This window comes from Diprion similis, chromosome 2, assembly GCF_021155765.1.
Source record: "Diprion similis isolate iyDipSimi1 chromosome 2, iyDipSimi1.1, whole genome shotgun sequence".
NCBI classification, from domain to species: domain Eukaryota; kingdom Metazoa; phylum Arthropoda; class Insecta; order Hymenoptera; family Diprionidae; genus Diprion; species Diprion similis.
In genome coordinates, this window is record NC_060106.1 from 17,074,228 (window position 1) to 17,093,946 (window position 19,719).

The following is a 19,719-nucleotide window of genomic DNA, read 5'->3' on the forward strand; positions in this document are numbered from 1 at the left end:
GACAAATTTTCTCTCTGATTTGAGATGGTGAAGGCCCTTCTCCAAACGGAATGCAAGTGCCACGGTATTTCCGGTTCCTGCACGGTAAGAACCTGCTGGCGAAAGCTGCCCAGCTTCCGGCAAATCGGCGACGCCCTGATGAAAAAATATCACCGGGCACGTCCAGTACTGGCGATCACGCCAGCCCCGCACCCGACCATACAGGTATAAATAGTTATTTATTGCTTGAATATTCGTGTGAAGAATTTTTTCGAATAAAAATTGCATTCACAATCTCTTTTAATTCTCATCTTCAATTTGCTCAAAGAAATAATTAATTAACGATGACACTCTTCAGAGCTTCTCCGGCGACTCCGCGCTGACGGATACGACGCCGATTTTGGGCAACGACGCGAAAACGCAAGGCAAGCCTGCGAAGGATCCGACAAAATCGCGGGGCGAACGAAGGCCAAGGAAAAAAGGGAACAAACCACGAAGGCCGCATTTGGTCTTGAAGAGGCCCAGGCCCAGCAGCGGACCCGGCCACGGACCAAAACGGATCCCGAAACGAAGTGAACTCGTGTTTCTCCAGCCGTCCCCCAATTACTGCGAGCCGGACTTGGCCCACGGCAGCTTTGGCACGCAAGGCCGCACCTGCAATCGCACTAGCCGAGGTGAGGCTCGACGATTCGCTCGAAAAAGGGCATCGGAATATTCCGAATTCGCATTTCGCGAAGGAAATACGATGTTCGGGGCGATTTTAAGCGGCTGCGCTCGTTGAGTGACGGAGACTCGTTTTATTAGAGTAACAATAAACAATTTAACGATAACTGGTCCTTCATACTCTATATTTCTAGATACAGACGGATGCGATCTGATGTGTTGCGGCCGGGGTTACAATACTCACCAGTATACGAAAGTCTTCCAATGCCGTTGCAAATTCCACTGGTGCTGTCTCGTCAAGTGCGACACGTGTACAGATCGGATCGAGGAATACACGTGCAAGTAGCGCGTTATAGAAGAGAAAGTACAATTGCGCTCGTTTTATTTTTCGAATCACAATTATGTATGATGTAATATATAAACGAGATAAGAGTCGCGTTCGCATAGTAATTGTAACTCGTAATTAGACATAGAAAACTCCGCCCTTTTAACCAGTTTAAGCAAATTACTTTACCGCAATTGATCGTTGGTTTCAGTATAATATTTACCTTGTTTTATAATGTACATAAGTGCACGTTGTTTCGGAAAATTGAGGCTAGTGCCGCAACGAAATTCTCAAAATATGTCAAGTTTTTATTGAATTTATAATTGAAACATGAACCAAAAACTTATAGATCTGTTTAATAGACACATGAATGGTATTAAATAGTACGCGTACAGCTATAGTCGTATATGAATACGTATAGTTGTATGAAATTCCATAGGTTTTTAATTATTCAAAATATTTTACGGCATAGAAAACGAATGAATTTTGACACAGTCTCGTCGACACCGGATCTCAGGGACTGCAACATTTTCCGTAATCGATTGTACTTACGATAATTGACTCGATCTGAATAATTAACTTTAGATTGTATATTTAGGTAAGTTATACGTTAATAATAATCAGCGCAGTAATGACTATGTACTTTTAATGCAAATGTACTTAACCTATGACCATAGACAACATGACACTAGGATGTACGATATAGGAGAATAATAATTTTACAGAAAAGTCCTTAAATAAGATTATACCAGCGATTAGACGTTACATATTAGTAGAAATAACAGTAATTTTAATTGTAATAATGATGACAGTGAAAGCGTTATGTAGAACCTAATTCATGTTTAATAGCGGCGTACTATGTAAATTATTATTTATTAAAAAAAGATACACAAAAAATGAAAATAAAAATAAATGTAAACAGAACGCAAATAGATTATACTCAATGTATATGTATGCAAGTAATTGTAATGCGATTTCTCCCTGTCGATTAACACACCATTCATTTTACATATATATTTTTTATACACACACATTCGTCTTGTAAAGCATTGACAGACTTACTTATTCGACAAAACTCTTGATAAAAGGTACAAGCAATTTACAATCTCGGCGGAAATCTTGCAAATTAATTTTTTAAATATAATCCTAATTACGATGTTTCACGTTTTATAAATGAGCTAACGGCGCTAGATTCAAGTTCCACGCTTGCTGAATCCTAATATTCCTGTTCTCCAACCTGCTTAAACGCTTTACGTCTGAAACAGATAAAGAAGTTTGCTTGCATGATATTGGGAATCAAAAAGCAACAGTTGGTAAGAGGAAAAATATGTATGGAGCCTCGCTTACCTTGCGTTCGAAGATACTCGCGGATCGGTTCTTCGAAGATTGTAGCGGGAACTGCCATATTGACGCGGGGAAAAAGCGCTTTGTTACCGGCTGAGGTCGCGTTACAGACAATGATTCCTACTAGCTCGCCTCCTGGCCAGGCGGCAACCGGTCCGCCACTCGTGCCGCTCTGAATGCAGCACGATGTTTGCAACATTCCGTCCGACACTTGAGACACTCTTCCACGTGTGACCGTCGGCAGGATCTGCGGCTGGTCCCGCGATGAGAACAGCGGGAAACCGGCACATACGACTTCGTCTCCTAGAGCATCGGATTTTATTATGTAATTTACTTCTTTGTTATGTAATTTACTTCAGCTATTTTCAGATCTTCTACAAGTGTCAATTGATTGGTTGTACATACTGTATACTATTATTATACCATAAAATTTTCGGGTAATTTACCCTGATGTGTGAATCAAAGATTCATATACATTGAAAATGACGGGCTCTGTCGAATAAAAGTCAGGTGAAATTGAATAGAATAAGACTCAGAACGATTAGTAAAGTCATGCATTGAGCGAATGTTTGCGATACTATTGATCAGTGGCCCATCTATGTTCATGAATCAAACTTATGATAAATAGCGTGGTTTTCTGTTTTGGACTGCGTACTATGTAATTCTTCTGATTTCGGAAATGAATAATTCGGAAATATTTTCTATAAACGGTAGCATCGAAAATCGGCGAGAATCTACCCTGTCTGATCGGAGGCTACGCTACGTAAGAGAGTGACCCATTGCTCTAACAGTTAGGTACATCACAATCAGAAAATTGATTCCAGTAACATTCAGAATCGATGAAATTAAAAAAAAAATTCTGTAGTGTTGGCATAATGTTTGTCAAGATTTTTTGAGACAAAATGGTTGATTTCTAATCTATTTATGAGACTCTTATCCTAGACTGAATGGACGCTGACGAAATTCGGATGAAAAATGAACTATTTATTCATTTCAATACAGGTTACATGAAAGAGTAACAATACGATATCATACTCAATACGTCGTATCTCACGGAGGTGCGTTCCGCATATACGCGAACCGCATCTTAAACTACACTTATTCACTGAGAGCATGACTATCTGATACAGAATTATTCATATTCTGCTTAAGATAAAGTGTTTTGCACACCTTTGTCATGTTATATTGTTCAGAATTATTATGTAATGTTCGATGACTTTAATCCTAACTGGTGACTTATAACATGGCTGCACACTGACACCAAACCACTTGTATTGAAAATAGGGCATATTGAATAAACAGCAAAAACTTGATAGCTAGAAATTAGTCATTCATTGTTCCCCACAATTTGAGAAACCCTCTGCATGTTCCGGGTATTTTGACCGTAACTTATGATACATTCTTGAAGGAGTTTGGCCTGGCTTTTTTGGGACCGGTACGCTCGGAAATTTTTCCATCTGATATCGACTTGTTCGCCATTTATTAGACGAACTGGACCTCCAGGGATGTAGGATATGCACCAAGAACAGCGTGGGACCGACTGCGGCAATATGAAGACAAAATTCTTTCGTTTTTCGGGTAACTTTTCAGCAGCTGCTCGCAGCGTAATGGGACTGCGCTCAGTCGATTTCTCTCGCAAAATTACGTCGAAATAGTACGTTAAAGAAATAATTGCAGCACTTTCCAAAATCGTTGAAATTTTCGCCAAAAATCCAAAGGGGTTAGCCTTACTTTTTTGATCATTTTCGAAGCTGAAAGATTTTCGTCTCTGAATCGATTTGTGTGACCCTTTCTGGAGTAATTGGACCGCTAGGAACTCAGAAAGCACATGAAAAAGAGCGTGGGACCAACAGCAGAGAAATGCCGATGAAAATCTTCACTTTTTTGGCTGTAACTTTTCAGCCGCTGCTCGCAGCGTATTGGGACTGCGCTCAATCGATTTCTCACGCAAAATTACGTCGGAATAGTACCTTAAAGGATTAATTGCAGCATTTTCCAAAATCGTTGGAATTTTCGCCAAAAATCCAAAGGGGTTAGCCTTACTTTTTTGATCATTTAAGAAGCCGAAAATTTTTTGTCTCCGAATCGATTTGTATGACCCTTTCTAGAGTAATCGGACCGCCAGGAACTCAGAAAACACATGAAAAAGAGCGTAGGACCAACAGCAGAGAAATGCTGATGAAAATCTCCAGTTTTTGGGCTGTAACTTTTCAGCCGCTGCTCGCAGCGTATTAGGACTGCGCTCAATCGATTTCTCTGGCAAAATTACGTCGGAATAGTACCTTGAAGAATTGATTGCAACACTTTCCAAAATCGTTGAAATTTTCGCCAAAAATCCAAAGGGGTTAGCCTTGCTTTTTTAATCATTTTCGGAGCCGAAAATTTTTTGTCTCCGAATCGATTTGTATGACCCTTTCTAGAGTAATTGGACCGCCAGGAACTCAGAAAACACATGAAAAAGAGCGTAGGACCAACAGCAGAGAAATGCCGATGAAAATATCCAGTTTTTTGGCTGTAACTTTTCAGCCGCTGCTCGCAGCGTATTGGGACTGCGCTCAATCGATTTCTCTCGCAAAATTACGTCGGAATAGTACCTTAAAGAATTAATTGCAGCATTTTCCAAAATCGTTGAAATTTTCGCCAAAAATCCAAAGGGGTTAGCCTTGCTTTTTTGATCATTTTCGGAGCCGAAAATTTTTTGTCTCCGAATCGATTTGTATGACCCTTTCTAGAGTAATTGGACCGCCAGGAACTCAGAAAACACATGAAAAAGAGCGTAGGACCAACAGCAGAGAAATGCCGATGAAAATATCCGGTTTTTTGGCTGTAACTTTTCAGCCGCTGCTCGCAGCGTATTGGGACTGCGCTCAATCGATTTCTCTCGCAAAATTACGTCGGAATAGTACCTAAAAAATTAATTGCAGCATTTTCCAAAATCGTTGAAATTTTCGCCAAAAATCCAAAGGGGTTAGCCTTGCTTTTTTGATCACTTTCGGAGCCGAAAATTTTTTGTCTTCGAATCGATTTGTATGACCCTTTCTAGAGTAATTGGACCGCCAGGAACTCAGAAAACACATGAAAAAGAGCGTAGGGCCAACAGCAGAGAAATGCCGATGAAAATATCCAGTTTTTTGGCTGTAACTTTTCAGCCGCTGCTCGCAGCGTATTGGGACTGCACTCAATCGATTTCTCTCGCAAAATTACGTCGGAATAGTACCTTAAAGAATTAATTGCAGCATTTTCCAAAATCGTTGAAATTTTCGCCAAAAATCCAAAGGGGTTAGCCTTGCTTTTTTGATCATTTTCGGAGCCGAAAATTTTTTGTCTCCGAATCGATTTGTATGACCCTCTCTAGAGTAATTGGACCGCCAGGAACTCAGAAAACACATAAAAAAGAGCGTAGGACCAACAGCAGAGAAATGCCGATGAAAATCTTCAGTTTTTTGGCTGTAACTTTTCAGCCGCTGCTCGCAGCGTATTGGGACTGCGCTCAATCGATTTCTCTCGCAAAATTACGTCGGAATAGTACCTTAAAGAATTAATTGCAGCATTTTCCAAAATCGTTGAAATTTTCGCCAAAAATCCAAAGGGGTTAGCCTTGCTTTTTTGATCATTTTCGGAGCCGAAAATTTTTTGTCTCCGAATCGATTTGTATGACCCTCTCTAGAGTAATTGGACCGCCAGGAACTCAGAAAACACATAAAAAAGAGCGTAGGACCAACAGCAGAGAAATGCCGATGAAAATCTTCAGTTTTTTGGCTGTAACTTTTCAGCCGCTGCTCGCAGCGTATTGGGACTGCGCTCAATCGATTTCTCTCGCAAAATTACGTCGGAATGGTACCTTAAAGAATTATTTGCAGCATTTTCCAAAATCGTTGAAATTTTCGCCAAAAATCCAAAGGGGTTAGCCTTGCTTTTTTGATCATTTTCGGAGCCGAAAATTTTTTGTCTCCGAATCGATTTGTATGACCCTCTCTAGAGTAATTGGACCGCCAGGAACTCAGAAAACACATGAAAAAGAGCGTAGGACCAACAGCAGAGAAATGCCGATGAAAATCTTCAGTTTTTTGGCTGTAACTTTTCAGCCGCTGCTCGCAGCGTATTGGGACTGCGCTCAATCGATTTGTCTCGCAAAATTACGTCGGAATAGTACCTTAAAGAATTAATTGCAGCATTTTCCAAAATTGTTGAAATTTTCGCCAAAAATCCAAAGGGGTTAGCCTTGCTTTTTTAATCATTTTCGGAGCCGAAAATTTTTTGTCTCCGAATCGATTTGTATGACCCTTTCTAGAGTAATGGGACCGCCAGGAACTCAGAAAACACATGAAAAAGAGCGTAGGACCAACAGCAGAGAAATGCCGATGAAAATATCCAGTTTTTTGGCTGTAACTTTTCAGCCGCTGCTCGCAGCGTATTGGGACTGCGCTCAATCGATTTCTCTGGCAAAATTACGTCGGAATAGTACCTTGAAGAATTGATTGCAACACTTTCCAAGATCGTTGAAATTTTCGCCAAAAATCCAAAGGGGTTAGCCTTGCTTTTTTGATCATTTTCGGAGCCGAAAATTTTTTGTCTCCGAATCGATTTGTATGACCCTTTCTAGAGTAATTGGACCGCCAGGAACTCAGAAAACACATGAAAAAGAGCGTAGGACCAACAGCAGAGAAATGCCGATGAAAATATCCAGTTTTTTGGCTGTAACTTTTCAGCCGCTGCTCGCAGCGTATTGGGACTGCGCTCAATCGATTTCTCTCGCAAAATTACGTCGGAATAGTACCTAAAAAATTAATTGCAGCATTTTCCAAAATCGTTGAAATTTTCGCCAAAAATCCAAAGGGGTTAGCCTTGCTTTTTTGATCATTTTCGGAGCCGAGAATTTTTTGTCTTCGAATCGATTTGTATGACCCTTTCTAGAGTAATTGGACCGCCAGGAACTCAGAAAACACATGAAAAAGAGCGTAGGGCCAACAGCAGAGAAATGCCGATGAAAATATCCAGTTTTTTGGCTGTAACTTTTCAGCCGCTGCTCGCAGCGTATTGGGACTGCACTCAATCGATTTCTCTCGCAAAATTACGTCGGAATAGTACCTTAAAGAATTAATTGCAGCATTTTCCAAAATCGTTGAAATTTTCGCCAAAAATCCAAAGGGGTTAGCCTTGCTTTTTTGATCATTTTCGGAGCCGAAAATTTTTTGTCTCCGAATCGATTTGTATGACCCTCTCTAGAGTAATTGGACCGCCAGGAACTCAGAAAACACATAAAAAAGAGCGTAGGACCAACAGCAGAGAAATGCCGATGAAAATCTTCAGTTTTTTGGCTGTAACTTTTCAGCCGCTGCTCGCAGCGTATTGGGACTGCGCTCAATCGATTTCTCTCGCAAAATTACGTCGGAATAGTACCTTAAAGAATTAATTGCAGCATTTTCCAAAATCGTTGAAATTTTCGCCAAAAATCCAAAGGGGTTAGCCTTGCTTTTTTGATCATTTTCGGAGCCGAAAATTTTTTGTCTCCGAATCGATTTGTATGACCCTCTCTAGAGTAATTGGACCGCCAGGAACTCAGAAAACACATAAAAAAGAGCGTAGGACCAACAGCAGAGAAATGCCGATGAAAATCTTCAGTTTTTTGGCTGTAACTTTTCAGCCGCTGCTCGCAGCGTATTGGGACTGCGCTCAATCGATTTCTCTCGCAAAATTACGTCGGAATAGTACCTTAAAGAATTAATTGCAGCATTTTCCAAAATCGTTGAAATTTTCGACAAAAATCCAAAGGGGTTAGCCTTGCTTTTTTGATCATTTTCGGAGCCGAAAATTTTTTGTCTCCGAATCGATTTGTATGACCCTCTCTAGAGTAATTGGACCGCCAGGAACTCAGAAAACACATGAAAAAGAGCGTAGGACCAACAGCAGAGAAATGCCGATGAAAATCTTCAGTTTTTTGGCTGTAACTTTTCAGCCGCTGCTCGCAGCGTATTGGGACTGCGCTCAATCGATTTCTCTCGCAAAATTACGTCGGAATAGTACCTTAAAGAATTAATTGCAGCATTTTCCAAAATCGTTGAAATTTTCGCCAAAAATCCAAAGGGGTTAGCCTTGCTTTTTTGATCATTTTCGGAGCCGAAAATTTTTTGTCTCCGAATCGATTTGTATGACCCTTTCTAGAGTAATTGGACCGCCAGGAACTCAGAAAACACATGAAAAAGAGCGTAGGACCAACAGCAGAGAAATGCCGATGAAAATATCCAGTTTTTTGGCTGTAACTTTTCAGCCGCTGCTCGCAGCGTATTGGGACTGCGCTCAATCGATTTCTCTCGCAAAATTACGTCGGAATAGTACCTAAAAAATTAATTGCAGCATTTTCCAAAATCGTTGAAATTTTCGCCAAAAATCCAAAGGGGTTAGCCTTGCTTTTTTGATCATTTTCGGAGCCGAAAATTTTTTGTCTTCGAATCGATTTGTATGACCCTTTCTAGAGTAATTGGACCGCCAGGAACTCAGAAAACACATGAAAAAGAGCGTAGGGCCAACAGCAGAGAAATGCCGATGAAAATATCCAGTTTTTTGGCTGTAACTTTTCAGCCGCTGCTCGCAGCGTATTGGGACTGCACTCAATCGATTTCTCTCGCAAAATTACGTCGGAATAGTACCTTAAAGAATTAATTGCAGCATTTTCCAAAATCGTTGAAATTTTCGCCAAAAATCCAAAGGGGTTAGCCTTGCTTTTTTGATCATTTTCGGAGCCGAAAATTTTTTGTCTCCGAATCGATTTGTATGACCCTCTCTAGAGTAATTGGACCGCCAGGAACTCAGAAAACACATAAAAAAGAGCGTAGGACCAACAGCAGAGAAATGCCGATGAAAATCTTCAGTTTTTTGGCTGTAACTTTTCAGCCGCTGCTCGCAGCGTATTGGGACTGCGCTCAATCGATTTCTCTCGCAAAATTACGTCGGAATAGTACCTTAAAGAATTAATTGCAGCATTTTCCAAAATCGTTGAAATTTTCGCCAAAAATCCAAAGGGGTTAGCCTTGCTTTTTTGATCATTTTCGGAGCCGAAAATTTTTTGTCTCCGAATCGATTTGTATGACCCTCTCTAGAGTAATTGGACCGCCAGGAACTCAGAAAACACATGAAAAAGAGCGTAGGACCAACAGCAGAGAAATGCCGATGAAAATCTTCAGTTTTTTGGCTGTAACTTTTCAGCCGCTGCTCGCAGCGTATTGGGACTGCGCTCAATCGATTTCTCTCGCAAAATTACGTCGGAATAGTACCTTAAAGAATTATTTGCAGCATTTTCCAAAATCGTTGAAATTTTCGCCAAAAATCCAAAGGGGTTAGCCTTGCTTTTTTGATCATTTTCGGAGCCGAAAATTTTTTGTCTCCGAATCGATTTGTATGACCCTCTCTAGAGTAATTGGACCGCCAGGAACTCAGAAAACACATGAAAAAGAGCGTAGGACCAACAGCAGAGAAATGCCGATGAAAATCTTCAGTTTTTTGGCTGTAACTTTTCAGCCGCTGCTCGCAGCGTATTGGGACTGCGCTCAATCGATTTGTCTCGCAAAATTACGTCGGAATAGTACCTTAAAGAATTAATTGCAGCATTTTCCAAAATTGTTGAAATTTTCGCCAAAAATCCAAAGGGGTTAGCCTTGCTTTTTTAATCATTTTCGGAGCCGAAAATTTTTTGTCTCCGAATCGATTTGTATGACCCTTTCTAGAGTAATGGGACCGCCAGGAACTCAGAAAACACATGAAAAAGAGCGTAGGACCAACAGCAGAGAAATGCCGATGAAAATATCCAGTTTTTTGGCTGTAACTTTTCAGCCGCTGCTCGCAGCGTATTGGGACTGCGCTCAATCGATTTCTCTCGCAAAATTACGTCGGAATAGTACCTTAAAAAATTCATTGCAGCATTTTCCAACATCGTTGAAATTTTCGCCAAAAATCCAAAGGGGTTAGCCTTGCTTTTTAGATCATTTTCGGAGCCGAAAATTTTTTGTCTTCGAATCGATTTGTACGACCCTTTCTGGAGTAATTGGACCGCCAGGAACTCAGAAAACACATGAAAAAGAGCGTAGGACCAACAGCAGAGAAATGCCGATGAAAATCTTCAGTTTTTTGGCTGTAACTTTTCAGTCGCTGCTCGCAGCGTATTGGGACTGCGCTCAATCGATTTCTTTCGCAAAATTACGTCGGAATAGTACCTTAAAAAATTAATTGCAGCATTTTCCAAAATCGTTGAAATTTTCGCCAAAAATCCAAAGGGGTTAGCCTTGCTTTTTTGATCATTTTCGGAACCGAAGATTTTTTGTTTCCGAATCGATTTGTATGACCCTTTCTAGAGTAATCGGACCGCCAGGAACTCAGAAAACACATGAAAAAGAGCGTAGGACCAACAGCAGAGAAATGCCGATGAAAATATCCAGTTTTTTGGCTGTAACTTTTCAGCCGCTGCTCGCAGCGTATTGGGACTGCGCTCAATCGATTTCTCTCGCAAAATTACGTCGGAATAGTACCTTAAAAAATTAATTGCAGCATTTTCCAAAATCGTTGAAATTTTCGCCGAAAATCCAAAGGGGTTAGCCTTGCTTTTTTGATCATTTTCGGAGCCGAAAATTTTTTGTCTCCGAATCGATTTGTATGACCCTCTCTAGAGTAATTGGACCGCCAGGAACTCAGAAAACACATAAAAAAGAGCGTAGGACCAACAGCAGAGAAATGCCGATGAAAATATCCAGTGTTTTGGCTGTAACTTTTCAGCCGCTGCTCGCAGCGTATTGGGACTGCGCTCAATCGATTTCTCTCGCAAAATTACGTCGGAATAGTACCTTAAAAAATTAATTGCAGCATTTTCCAAAATCGTTGAAATTTTCGCCAAAAATCCAAAGGGGTTAGCCTTGCTTTTTTGATCATTTTCGGAGCCGAAAATTTTTTATCTCCGAATCGATTTGTATGACCCTTTCTGGAGTAATTGGACCGCCAGGAACTCAGAAAACACATGAAAAAGAGCGTAGGACCAACAGCAGAGAAATGCCGATGAAAATCTTCAGTTTTTTGGCTGTTACTTTTCAGCCGCTGCTCGCAGCGTATTGGGACTGCGCTCAATCGATTTCTTTCGCAAAATTACGTCGGAATAGTACCTTAAAGATTTAATCGCAGCACTTTCCAAAATCGTTGAAATTTTCGCCAAAAATCCAAAGGGGTTAGCCTTGCTTTTTTGATCATTTTCGGAACCGGAAATTTTTTGTCTTCGAATCGATTTGTATGACCCTTTCTGGAGTAATCGGACCGCCAGGAACTCAGAAAACACATAAAAAAGAGCGTAGGACCAACAGCAGAGAAATGCTGATGAAAATATCCAGTTTTTTGGCTGTAACTTTTCAGCCGCTGCTCGCAGCGTATTGGGACTGCGCTCAATCGATTTCTCTCGCAAAATTACGTCGGAATAGTACCTTAAAAAATTAATTGCAGCATTTTCCAAAATCGTTGAAATTTTCGCCAAAAATCCAAAGGGGTTAGCCTTGCTTTTTTGATCATTTTCGGAGCCGAAAATTTTTCTGTCCCCGAATCGATTTGTATGACCCTTTCTGGAGTAATTGGACCGCCAGGAACTCAGAAAACACATGAAAAAGAGCGTAGGACCAACAGCAGAGAAATGCCGATGAAAATATCCAGTTTTTTGGCTGTAACTTTTCAGCCGCTGCTCGCAGCGTATTGGGACTGCGCTCAATCGATTTCTCTCGCAAAATTACGTCGGAATAGTACCTTAAAAAATTCATTGCAGCATTTTCCAAAATCGTTGAAATTTTCGCCGAAAATCCAAAGGGGTTAGCCTTGCTTTTTTGATCATTTTCGGAGCCGAAAATTTTTCTGTCCCCGAATCGATTTGTATGACCCTTTCTGGAGTCATTGGACCGCCAGGAACTCAGAAAACACATGAAAAAGAGCGTAGGACCAACAGCAGAGAAATGCCGATGAAAATCTTCAGTTTTTTGGCTGTAACTTTTCAGCCGCTGCTCGCAGCGTATTGGGACTGCGCTCAATCGATTTGTCTCGCAAAATTACGTCGGAATAGTACCTTCAAGAATTAATTGCAGCATTTTCCAAAATTGTTGAAATTTTCGCCAAAAATCCAAAGGGGTTAGCCTTGCTTTTTTGATCATTTTCGGAGCCGAAAATTTTTTGTCTCCGAATCGATTTGTATGACCCTTTCTAGAGTAATGGGACCGCCAGGAACTCAGAAAACACATGAAAAAGAGCGTAGGACCAACAGCAGAGAAATGCCGATGAAAATATCCAGTTTTTTGGCTGTAACTTTTCAGCCGCTGCTCGCAGCGTATTGGGACTGAGCTCAATCGATTTCTCTCGCAAAATTACGTCGGAATAGTACCTTAAAAAATTAATTGCAGCATTTTCCAAAATCGTTGAAATTTTCGCCGAAAATCCAAAGGGGTTAGCCTTGCTTTTTTGATCATTTTCGGAGCCGAAAATTTTTCTGTCCCCGAATCGATTTGTATGACCCTTTCTGGAGTCATTGGACCGCCAGGAACTCAGAAAACACATGAAAAAGAGCGTAGGACCAACAGCAGAGAAATGCCGATGAAAATCTTCAGTTTTTTGGCTGTAACTTTTCAGCCGCTGCTCGCAGCGTATTGGGACTGCGCTCAATCGATTTGTCTCGCAAAATTACGTCGGAATAGTACCTTAAAGAATTAATTGCAGCATTTTCCAAAATTGTTGAAATTTTCGCCAAAAATCCAAAGGGGTTAGCCTTGCTTTTTTGATCATTTTCGGAGCCGAAAATTTTTTGTCTCCGAATCGATTTGTATGACCCTTTCTAGAGTAATGGGACCGCCAGGAACTCAGAAAACACATGAAAAAGAGCGTAGGACCAACAGCAGAGAAATGCCGATGAAAATATCCAGTTTTTTGGCTGTAACTTTTCAGCCGCTGCTCGCAGCGTATTGGGACTGCGCTCAATCGATTTCTCTCGCAAAATTACGTCGGAATAGTACCTTAAAAAATTAATTGCAGCATTTTCCAAAATCGTTGAAATTTTCGCCAAAAATCCAAAGGGGTTAGCCTTGCTTTTTTGATCATTTTCGGAGCCGAAAATTTTTCTGTCTCCGAATCGATTTGTATGACCCTTTCTGCAGTAATTGGACCGCCAGGAACTCAGAAAACACATGAAAAAGAGCGTAGGACCAACAGCAGAGAAATGCCGATGAAAATATCCAGTTTTTTGGCTGTAACTTTTCAGCCGCTGCTCGCAGCGTATTGGGACTGTGCTCAATCGATTTCTCTCGCAAAATCACGTCGGAATAGTACCTTAAAAAATTAATTGCAGCATTTTCCAAAATCGTTGAAATTTTCGCCAAAAATCCAAAGGGGTTAGCCTTGCTTTTTTGATCATTTTCGGAGCCGAAAATTTTTTGTCTCCGAATCGATTTGCATGACCCTTTCTAGAGTAATTGGACCGCCAGGAACTCAGAAAACACATGAAAAAGAGCGTAGGACCAACAGCAGAGAAATGCCGATGAAAATCTTCAGTTTTTTGGCTGTAACTTTTCAGCCGCTGCTCGCAGCGTATTGGGACTGCGCTCAATCGATTTGTCTCGCAAAATTACGTCGGAATAGTACCTTCAAGAATTAATTGCAGCATTTTCCAAAATTGTTGAAATTTTCGCCAAAAATCCAAAGGGGTTAGCCTTGCTTTTTTGATCATTTTCGGAGCCGAAAATTTTTTGTCTCCGAATCGATTTGTATGACCCTTTCTAGAGTAATGGGACCGCCAGGAACTCAGAAAACACATGAAAAAGAGCGTAGGACCAACAGCAGAGAAATGCCGATGAAAATATCCAGTTTTTTGGCTGTAACTTTTCAGCCGCTGCTCGCAGCGTATTGGGACTGAGCTCAATCGATTTCTCTCGCAAAATTACGTCGGAATAGTACCTTAAAAAATTAATTGCAGCATTTTCCAAAATCGTTGAAATTTTCGCCGAAAATCCAAAGGGGTTAGCCTTGCTTTTTTGATCATTTTCGGAGCCGAAAATTTTTCTGTCCCCGAATCGATTTGTATGACCCTTTCTGGAGTCATTGGACCGCCAGGAACTCAGAAAACACATGAAAAAGAGCGTAGGACCAACAGCAGAGAAATGCCGATGAAAATCTTCAGTTTTTTGGCTGTAACTTTTCAGCCGCTGCTCGCAGCGTATTGGGACTGCGCTCAATCGATTTGTCTCGCAAAATTACGTCGGAATAGTACCTTAAAGAATTAATTGCAGCATTTTCCAAAATTGTTGAAATTTTCGCCAAAAATCCAAAGGGGTTAGCCTTGCTTTTTTGATCATTTTCGGAGCCGAAAATTTTTTGTCTCCGAATCGATTTGTATGACCCTTTCTAGAGTAATGGGACCGCCAGGAACTCAGAAAACACATGAAAAAGAGCGTAGGACCAACAGCAGAGAAATGCCGATGAAAATATCCAGTTTTTTGGCTGTAACTTTTCAGCCGCTGCTCGCAGCGTATTGGGACTGCGCTCAATCGATTTCTCTCGCAAAATTACGTCGGAATAGTACCTTAAAAAATTAATTGCAGCATTTTCCAAAATCGTTGAAATTTTCGCCAAAAATCCAAAGGGGTTAGCCTTGCTTTTTTGATCATTTTCGGAGCCGAAAATTTTTCTGTCTCCGAATCGATTTGTATGACCCTTTCTGCAGTAATTGGACCGCCAGGAACTCAGAAAACACATGAAAAAGAGCGTAGGACCAACAGCAGAGAAATGCCGATGAAAATATCCAGTTTTTTGGCTGTAACTTTTCAGCCGCTGCTCGCAGCGTATTGGGACTGTGCTCAATCGATTTCTCTCGCAAAATCACGTCGGAATAGTACCTTAAAAAATTAATTGCAGCATTTTCCAAAATCGTTGAAATTTTCGCCAAAAATCCAAAGGGGTTAGCCTTGCTTTTTTGATCATTTTCGGAGCCGAAAATTTTTTGTCTCCGAATCGATTTGCATGACCCTTTCTAGAGTAATTGGACCGCCAGGAACTCAGAAAACACATGAAAAAGAGCGTAGGACCAACAGCAGAGAAATGCCGATGAAAATATACAGTTTTTTGGCTGTAACTTTTCAGCCGCTGCTCGCAGCGTATTGGGACTGCGCTCAATCGATTTCTCTCGCAAAATTACGTCGGAATAGTACCTTAAAAAATTAATTGCAGCATTTTCCAAAATCGTTGAAATTTTCGCCAAAAATCCAAAGGGGTTAGCCTTGCTTTTTTGATCATTTTCGGAGCCGAAAATTTTTCTGTCTCCGAATCGATTTGTATGACCCTTTCTGGAGTAATTGGACCGCCAGGAACTCAGAAAACACATGAAAAAGAGCGTAGGACCAACAGCAGAGAAATGCCGATGAAAATATCCAGTTTTTTGGCTGTAACTTTTCAGCCGCTGCTCGCAGCGTATTGGGACTGCGCTCAATCGATTTCTCTCGCAAAATCACGTCGGAATAGTACCTTAAGAAATTAATTGCAGCATTTTCCAAAATCGTTGAAATTTTCGCCAAAAATCCAAAGGGGTTAGCCTTGCTTTTTTGATCATTTTCGGAGCCGAAAATTTTTTGTTCCCGAATCGATTTGCATGACCCTTTCTAGAGTAATTGGACCGCCAGGAACTCAGAAAACACATGAAAAAGAGCGTAGGACCAACAGCAGAGAAATGCCGATGAAAATATCCAGTTTTTTGGCTGTAACTTTTCAGCCGCTGCTCGCAGCGTATTGGGACTGCGCTCAATCGATTTCTCTCGCAAAATTACTTCGGAATAGTACCTTAAAAAATTAATTGCAGCATTTTCCAAAATCGTTGAAATTTTCGCCAAAAATCCAAAGGGGTTAGCCTTGCTTTTTTGATCATTTTCGGAGCCGAAAATTTTTCTGTCTCCGAATCGATTTGTATGACCCTTTCTAGAGTAATTGGACCGCCAGGAACTCAGAAAACACATGAAAAAGAGCGTAGGACCAACAGCAGAGAAATGCCGATGAAAATTTTCAGTTTTTTGGCTGTAACTTTTCAGCCGCTGCTCGCAGCGTATTGGGACTGCGCTCAATCGATTTCTCTCGCAAAATTACGTCGGAATAGTACCTTAAAGAATTAATTGCAGCATTTTCCAAAATCGTTGAAATTTTCGCCAAAAATCCAAAGGGGTTAGCCTTGCTTTTTTGATCATTTTCGGAGCCGAAAATTTTTTGTCTCCGAATCGATTTGTATGACCCTCCCTAGAGTAATTGGACCGCCAGGAACTCAGAAAACACATGAAAAAGAGCGTAGGACCAACAGCAGAGAAATGCCGATGAAAATCTTCAGTTTTTTGGCTGTAACTTTTTAGCCGCTGCTCGCAGCGTATTGGGACTGCGCTCAATCGATTTCTCTCGCAAAATTACGTCGGAATAGTACCTTAAAGATTTAATCGCAGCACTTTCCAAAATCGTTGAAATTTTCGCCAAAAATCCAAAGGGGTTAGCCTTGCTTTTTTGATCATTTTCGGAACCGAAAATTTTTTGTTTTCGAATCGATTTGTATGACCCTTTCTACAGTAATCGGACCGCCAGGAACTCAGAAAACACATGAAAAAGAGCGTAGGACCAACAGCAGAGAAATGCCGATGAAGATATCCAGTTTTTTGGCTGTAACTTTTCAGCCGCTGCTCGCAGCGTATTGGGACTGCGCTCAATCGATTTCTCTCGCAAAATTACGTCGGAATGGTACCTTAAAGAATTAATTGCAGCATTTTCCAAAATCGTTGAAATTTTCGCCAAAAATCCAAAGGGGTTAGCCTTGCTTTTTTGATCATTTTCGGAGCCGAAAATTTTTTGTCTCCGAATCGATTTGTATGACCCTCCCTAGAGTAATTGGACCGCCAGGAACTCAGAAAACACATGAAAAAGAGCGTAGGACCAACAGCAGAGAAATGCCGATGAAAATCTTCAGTTTTTTGGCTGTAACTTTTCAGCCGCTGCTCGCAGCGTATTGGGACTGCGCTCAATCGATTTCTCTCGCAAAATTACGTCGGAATAGTACCTTAAAGATTTAATCGCAGCACTTTCCAAAATCGTTGAAATTTTCGCCAAAAATCCAAAGGGGTTAGCCTTGCTTTTTTGATCATTTTCGGAACCGAAAATTTTTTGTTTCCGAATCGATTTGTATGACCCTTTCTACAGTAATCGGACCGCCAGGAACTCAGAAAACACATGAAAAAGAGCGTAGGACCAACAGCAGAGAAATGCCGATGAAAATCTTCAGTTTTTGGGCTGTAACTCTTCAGCCGCTGCTCGCAGCGTATTGGGACTGCGCTCAATCGATTTCTTTCGCAAAATTACGTCGGAATAGTACCTTAAAGAATTAATCGCAGCACTTTCCAAAATCGTTGAAATTTTCGCCAAAAATCCAAAGGGGTTAGCCTTGCTTTTTTGATCATTTTCGGAGCCGAAAATTTTTTGTTTCCGAATCGATTTGTATGACCCTTTCTAGAGTAATCGGACCGCCAGGAACTCAGAAAACACATGAAAAAGAGCGTAGGACCAACAGCAGAGAAATGCCGATGAAAATATCCAGTTTTTTGGCTGTAACTTTTCAGCCGCTGCTCGCAGCGTATTGGGACTGCGCTCAATCGATTTCTCTCGCAAAATTACGTCGGAATAGTACCTTAAAAAATTAATTGCAGCATTCTCCAAAATCGTTGAAATTTTCGCCAAAAATCCAAAGGGGTTAGCCTTGCTTTTTTGATCATTTTCGGAGCCGAAAATTTTTTGTCTCCGAATCGATTTGTATGACCCTCTCTAGAGTAATTGGACCGTCAGGAACTCGGAAAACACATGAAAAAGAGCGTAGGACCAACAGCAGAGAAATGCCGATGAAAATCTTCAGTTTTTTGACTGTCACTTTTCAGCCGCTGCTCGCAGCGTATTGGGACTGCGCTCAATCGATTTCTCTCGCAAAATTACGTCGGAATAGTACCTTAAAAAATTAATTGCAGCATTTTCCAAAATCGTTGAAATTTTCGCCAAAAATCCAAAGGGGTTAGCCTTGCTTTTTTGATCATTTTCGGAGCCGAAAATTTTTTGTCTCCGAATCGATTTGTATGACCCTTTCTAGAGTAATTGGACCGCCAGGAACTCAGAAAACACATGAAAAAGAGCGTAGGACCAACAGCAGAGAAAAGCCGATGAAAATATCCAGTTTTTTGGCTGTAACTTTTCAGCCGCTGCTCGCAGCGTATTGGGACTGCGCTCAATCGATTTCTCTCGCAAAATTACGTCGGAATAGTACCTTAAAGATTTAATCGCAGCACTTTCCAAAATCGTTGAAATTTTCGCCAAAAATCCAAAGGGGTTAGCCTTGCTTTTTTGATCATTTTCGGAACCGAAAATTTTTTGTTTCCGAATCGATTTGTATGACCCTTTCTACAGTAATCGGACCGCCAGGAACTCAGAAAACACATGAAAAAGAGCGTAGGACCAACAGCAGAGAAATGCCGATGAAGATATCCAGTTTTTTGGCTGTAACTTTTCAGCCGCTGCTCGCAGCGTATTGGGACTGCGCTCAATCGATTTCTCTCGCAAAATTACGTCGGAATAGTACCTTAAAGATTTAATCGCAGCACTTTCCAAAATCGTTGAAATTTTCGCCAAAAATCCAAAGGGGTTAGCCTTGCTTTTTTGATCATTTTCGGAACCGAAAATTTTTTGTTTCCGAATCGATTTGTATGACCCTTTCTACAGTAATCGGACCGCCAGGAACTCAGAAAACACATGAAAAAGAGCGTAGGACCAACAGCAGAGAAATGCCGATGAAAATATCCAGTTTTTTGGCTGTAACTTTTCAGCCGCTGCTCGCAGCGTATTGGGACTGCGCTCAATCGATTTCTCTCGCAAAATTACGTCGGAATAGTACCTTAAAAAATTAATTGCAGCATTTTCCAAAATCGTTGAAATTTTCGCCAAAAATCCAAAGGGGTTAGCCTTGCTTTTTTGATCATTTTCGGAGCCGAAAATTTTTTGTCTCCGAATCGATTTGTATGACCCTCTCTAGAGTAATTGGACCGCCAGGAACTCAGAAAACACATGAAAAAGAGCGTAGGACCAACAGCAGAGAAATGCCGATGAAAATCTTCAGTTTTTTGGCTGTAACTTTTCAGCCGCTGCTCGCAGCGTATTGGGACTGCGCTCAATCGATTTTTTTCGCAAAATTACGTCGGAATAGTACCTTAAAGATTTAATCGCAGCACTTTCCAAAATCGTTGAAATTTTCGTCAAAAATCCAAAGGGGTTAGCCTTGCTTTTTTGATCATTTTCGGAACCGAAAATTTTTTGTTTCCGAATCGATTTGTATGACCCTTTCTACAGTAATC

The 19,719-nt window shown here is 40.9% G+C and overlaps 2 protein-coding genes across 4 annotated transcripts in view; one reads left to right on the forward strand and one right to left on the reverse strand.

Moving 5' to 3' along the window:
• Nucleotides 1-1,236, forward strand: part of LOC124416358 (protein Wnt-2) — a 53,730-nt gene extending 52,494 nt beyond the window's left edge. The window contains exons 6-8 of one of the 3 annotated variants that reach the window (XM_046897328.1): nucleotides 25-204; nucleotides 338-653; nucleotides 837-1,236. In XM_046897328.1, the coding sequence (XP_046753284.1) occupies nucleotides 25-204; nucleotides 338-653; nucleotides 837-988 (648 nt within the window). In that variant the 3' untranslated portion in view covers nucleotides 989-1,236. The remainder of the gene's footprint in view (nucleotides 1-24; nucleotides 205-337; nucleotides 654-836) is intronic. The other 2 variants (XM_046897329.1, XM_046897330.1) reach the window with 2 other exon arrangements.
• A 220-nt stretch (nucleotides 1,237-1,456) lies between these two features.
• LOC124416356 (peroxisomal leader peptide-processing protease) overlaps nucleotides 1,457-19,719 on the reverse strand; it is an 81,887-nt gene continuing 63,624 nt past the window's right edge. Inside the window, exons 6-7 of the mRNA XM_046897324.1 lie at nucleotides 2,315-2,614; nucleotides 1,457-2,223 (exon numbers count right to left, since the gene is read on the reverse strand). Of these exons, the coding sequence (XP_046753280.1) occupies nucleotides 2,135-2,223; nucleotides 2,315-2,614 (389 nt within the window). The 3' untranslated portion in view covers nucleotides 1,457-2,134. The remainder of the gene's footprint in view (nucleotides 2,224-2,314; nucleotides 2,615-19,719) is intronic.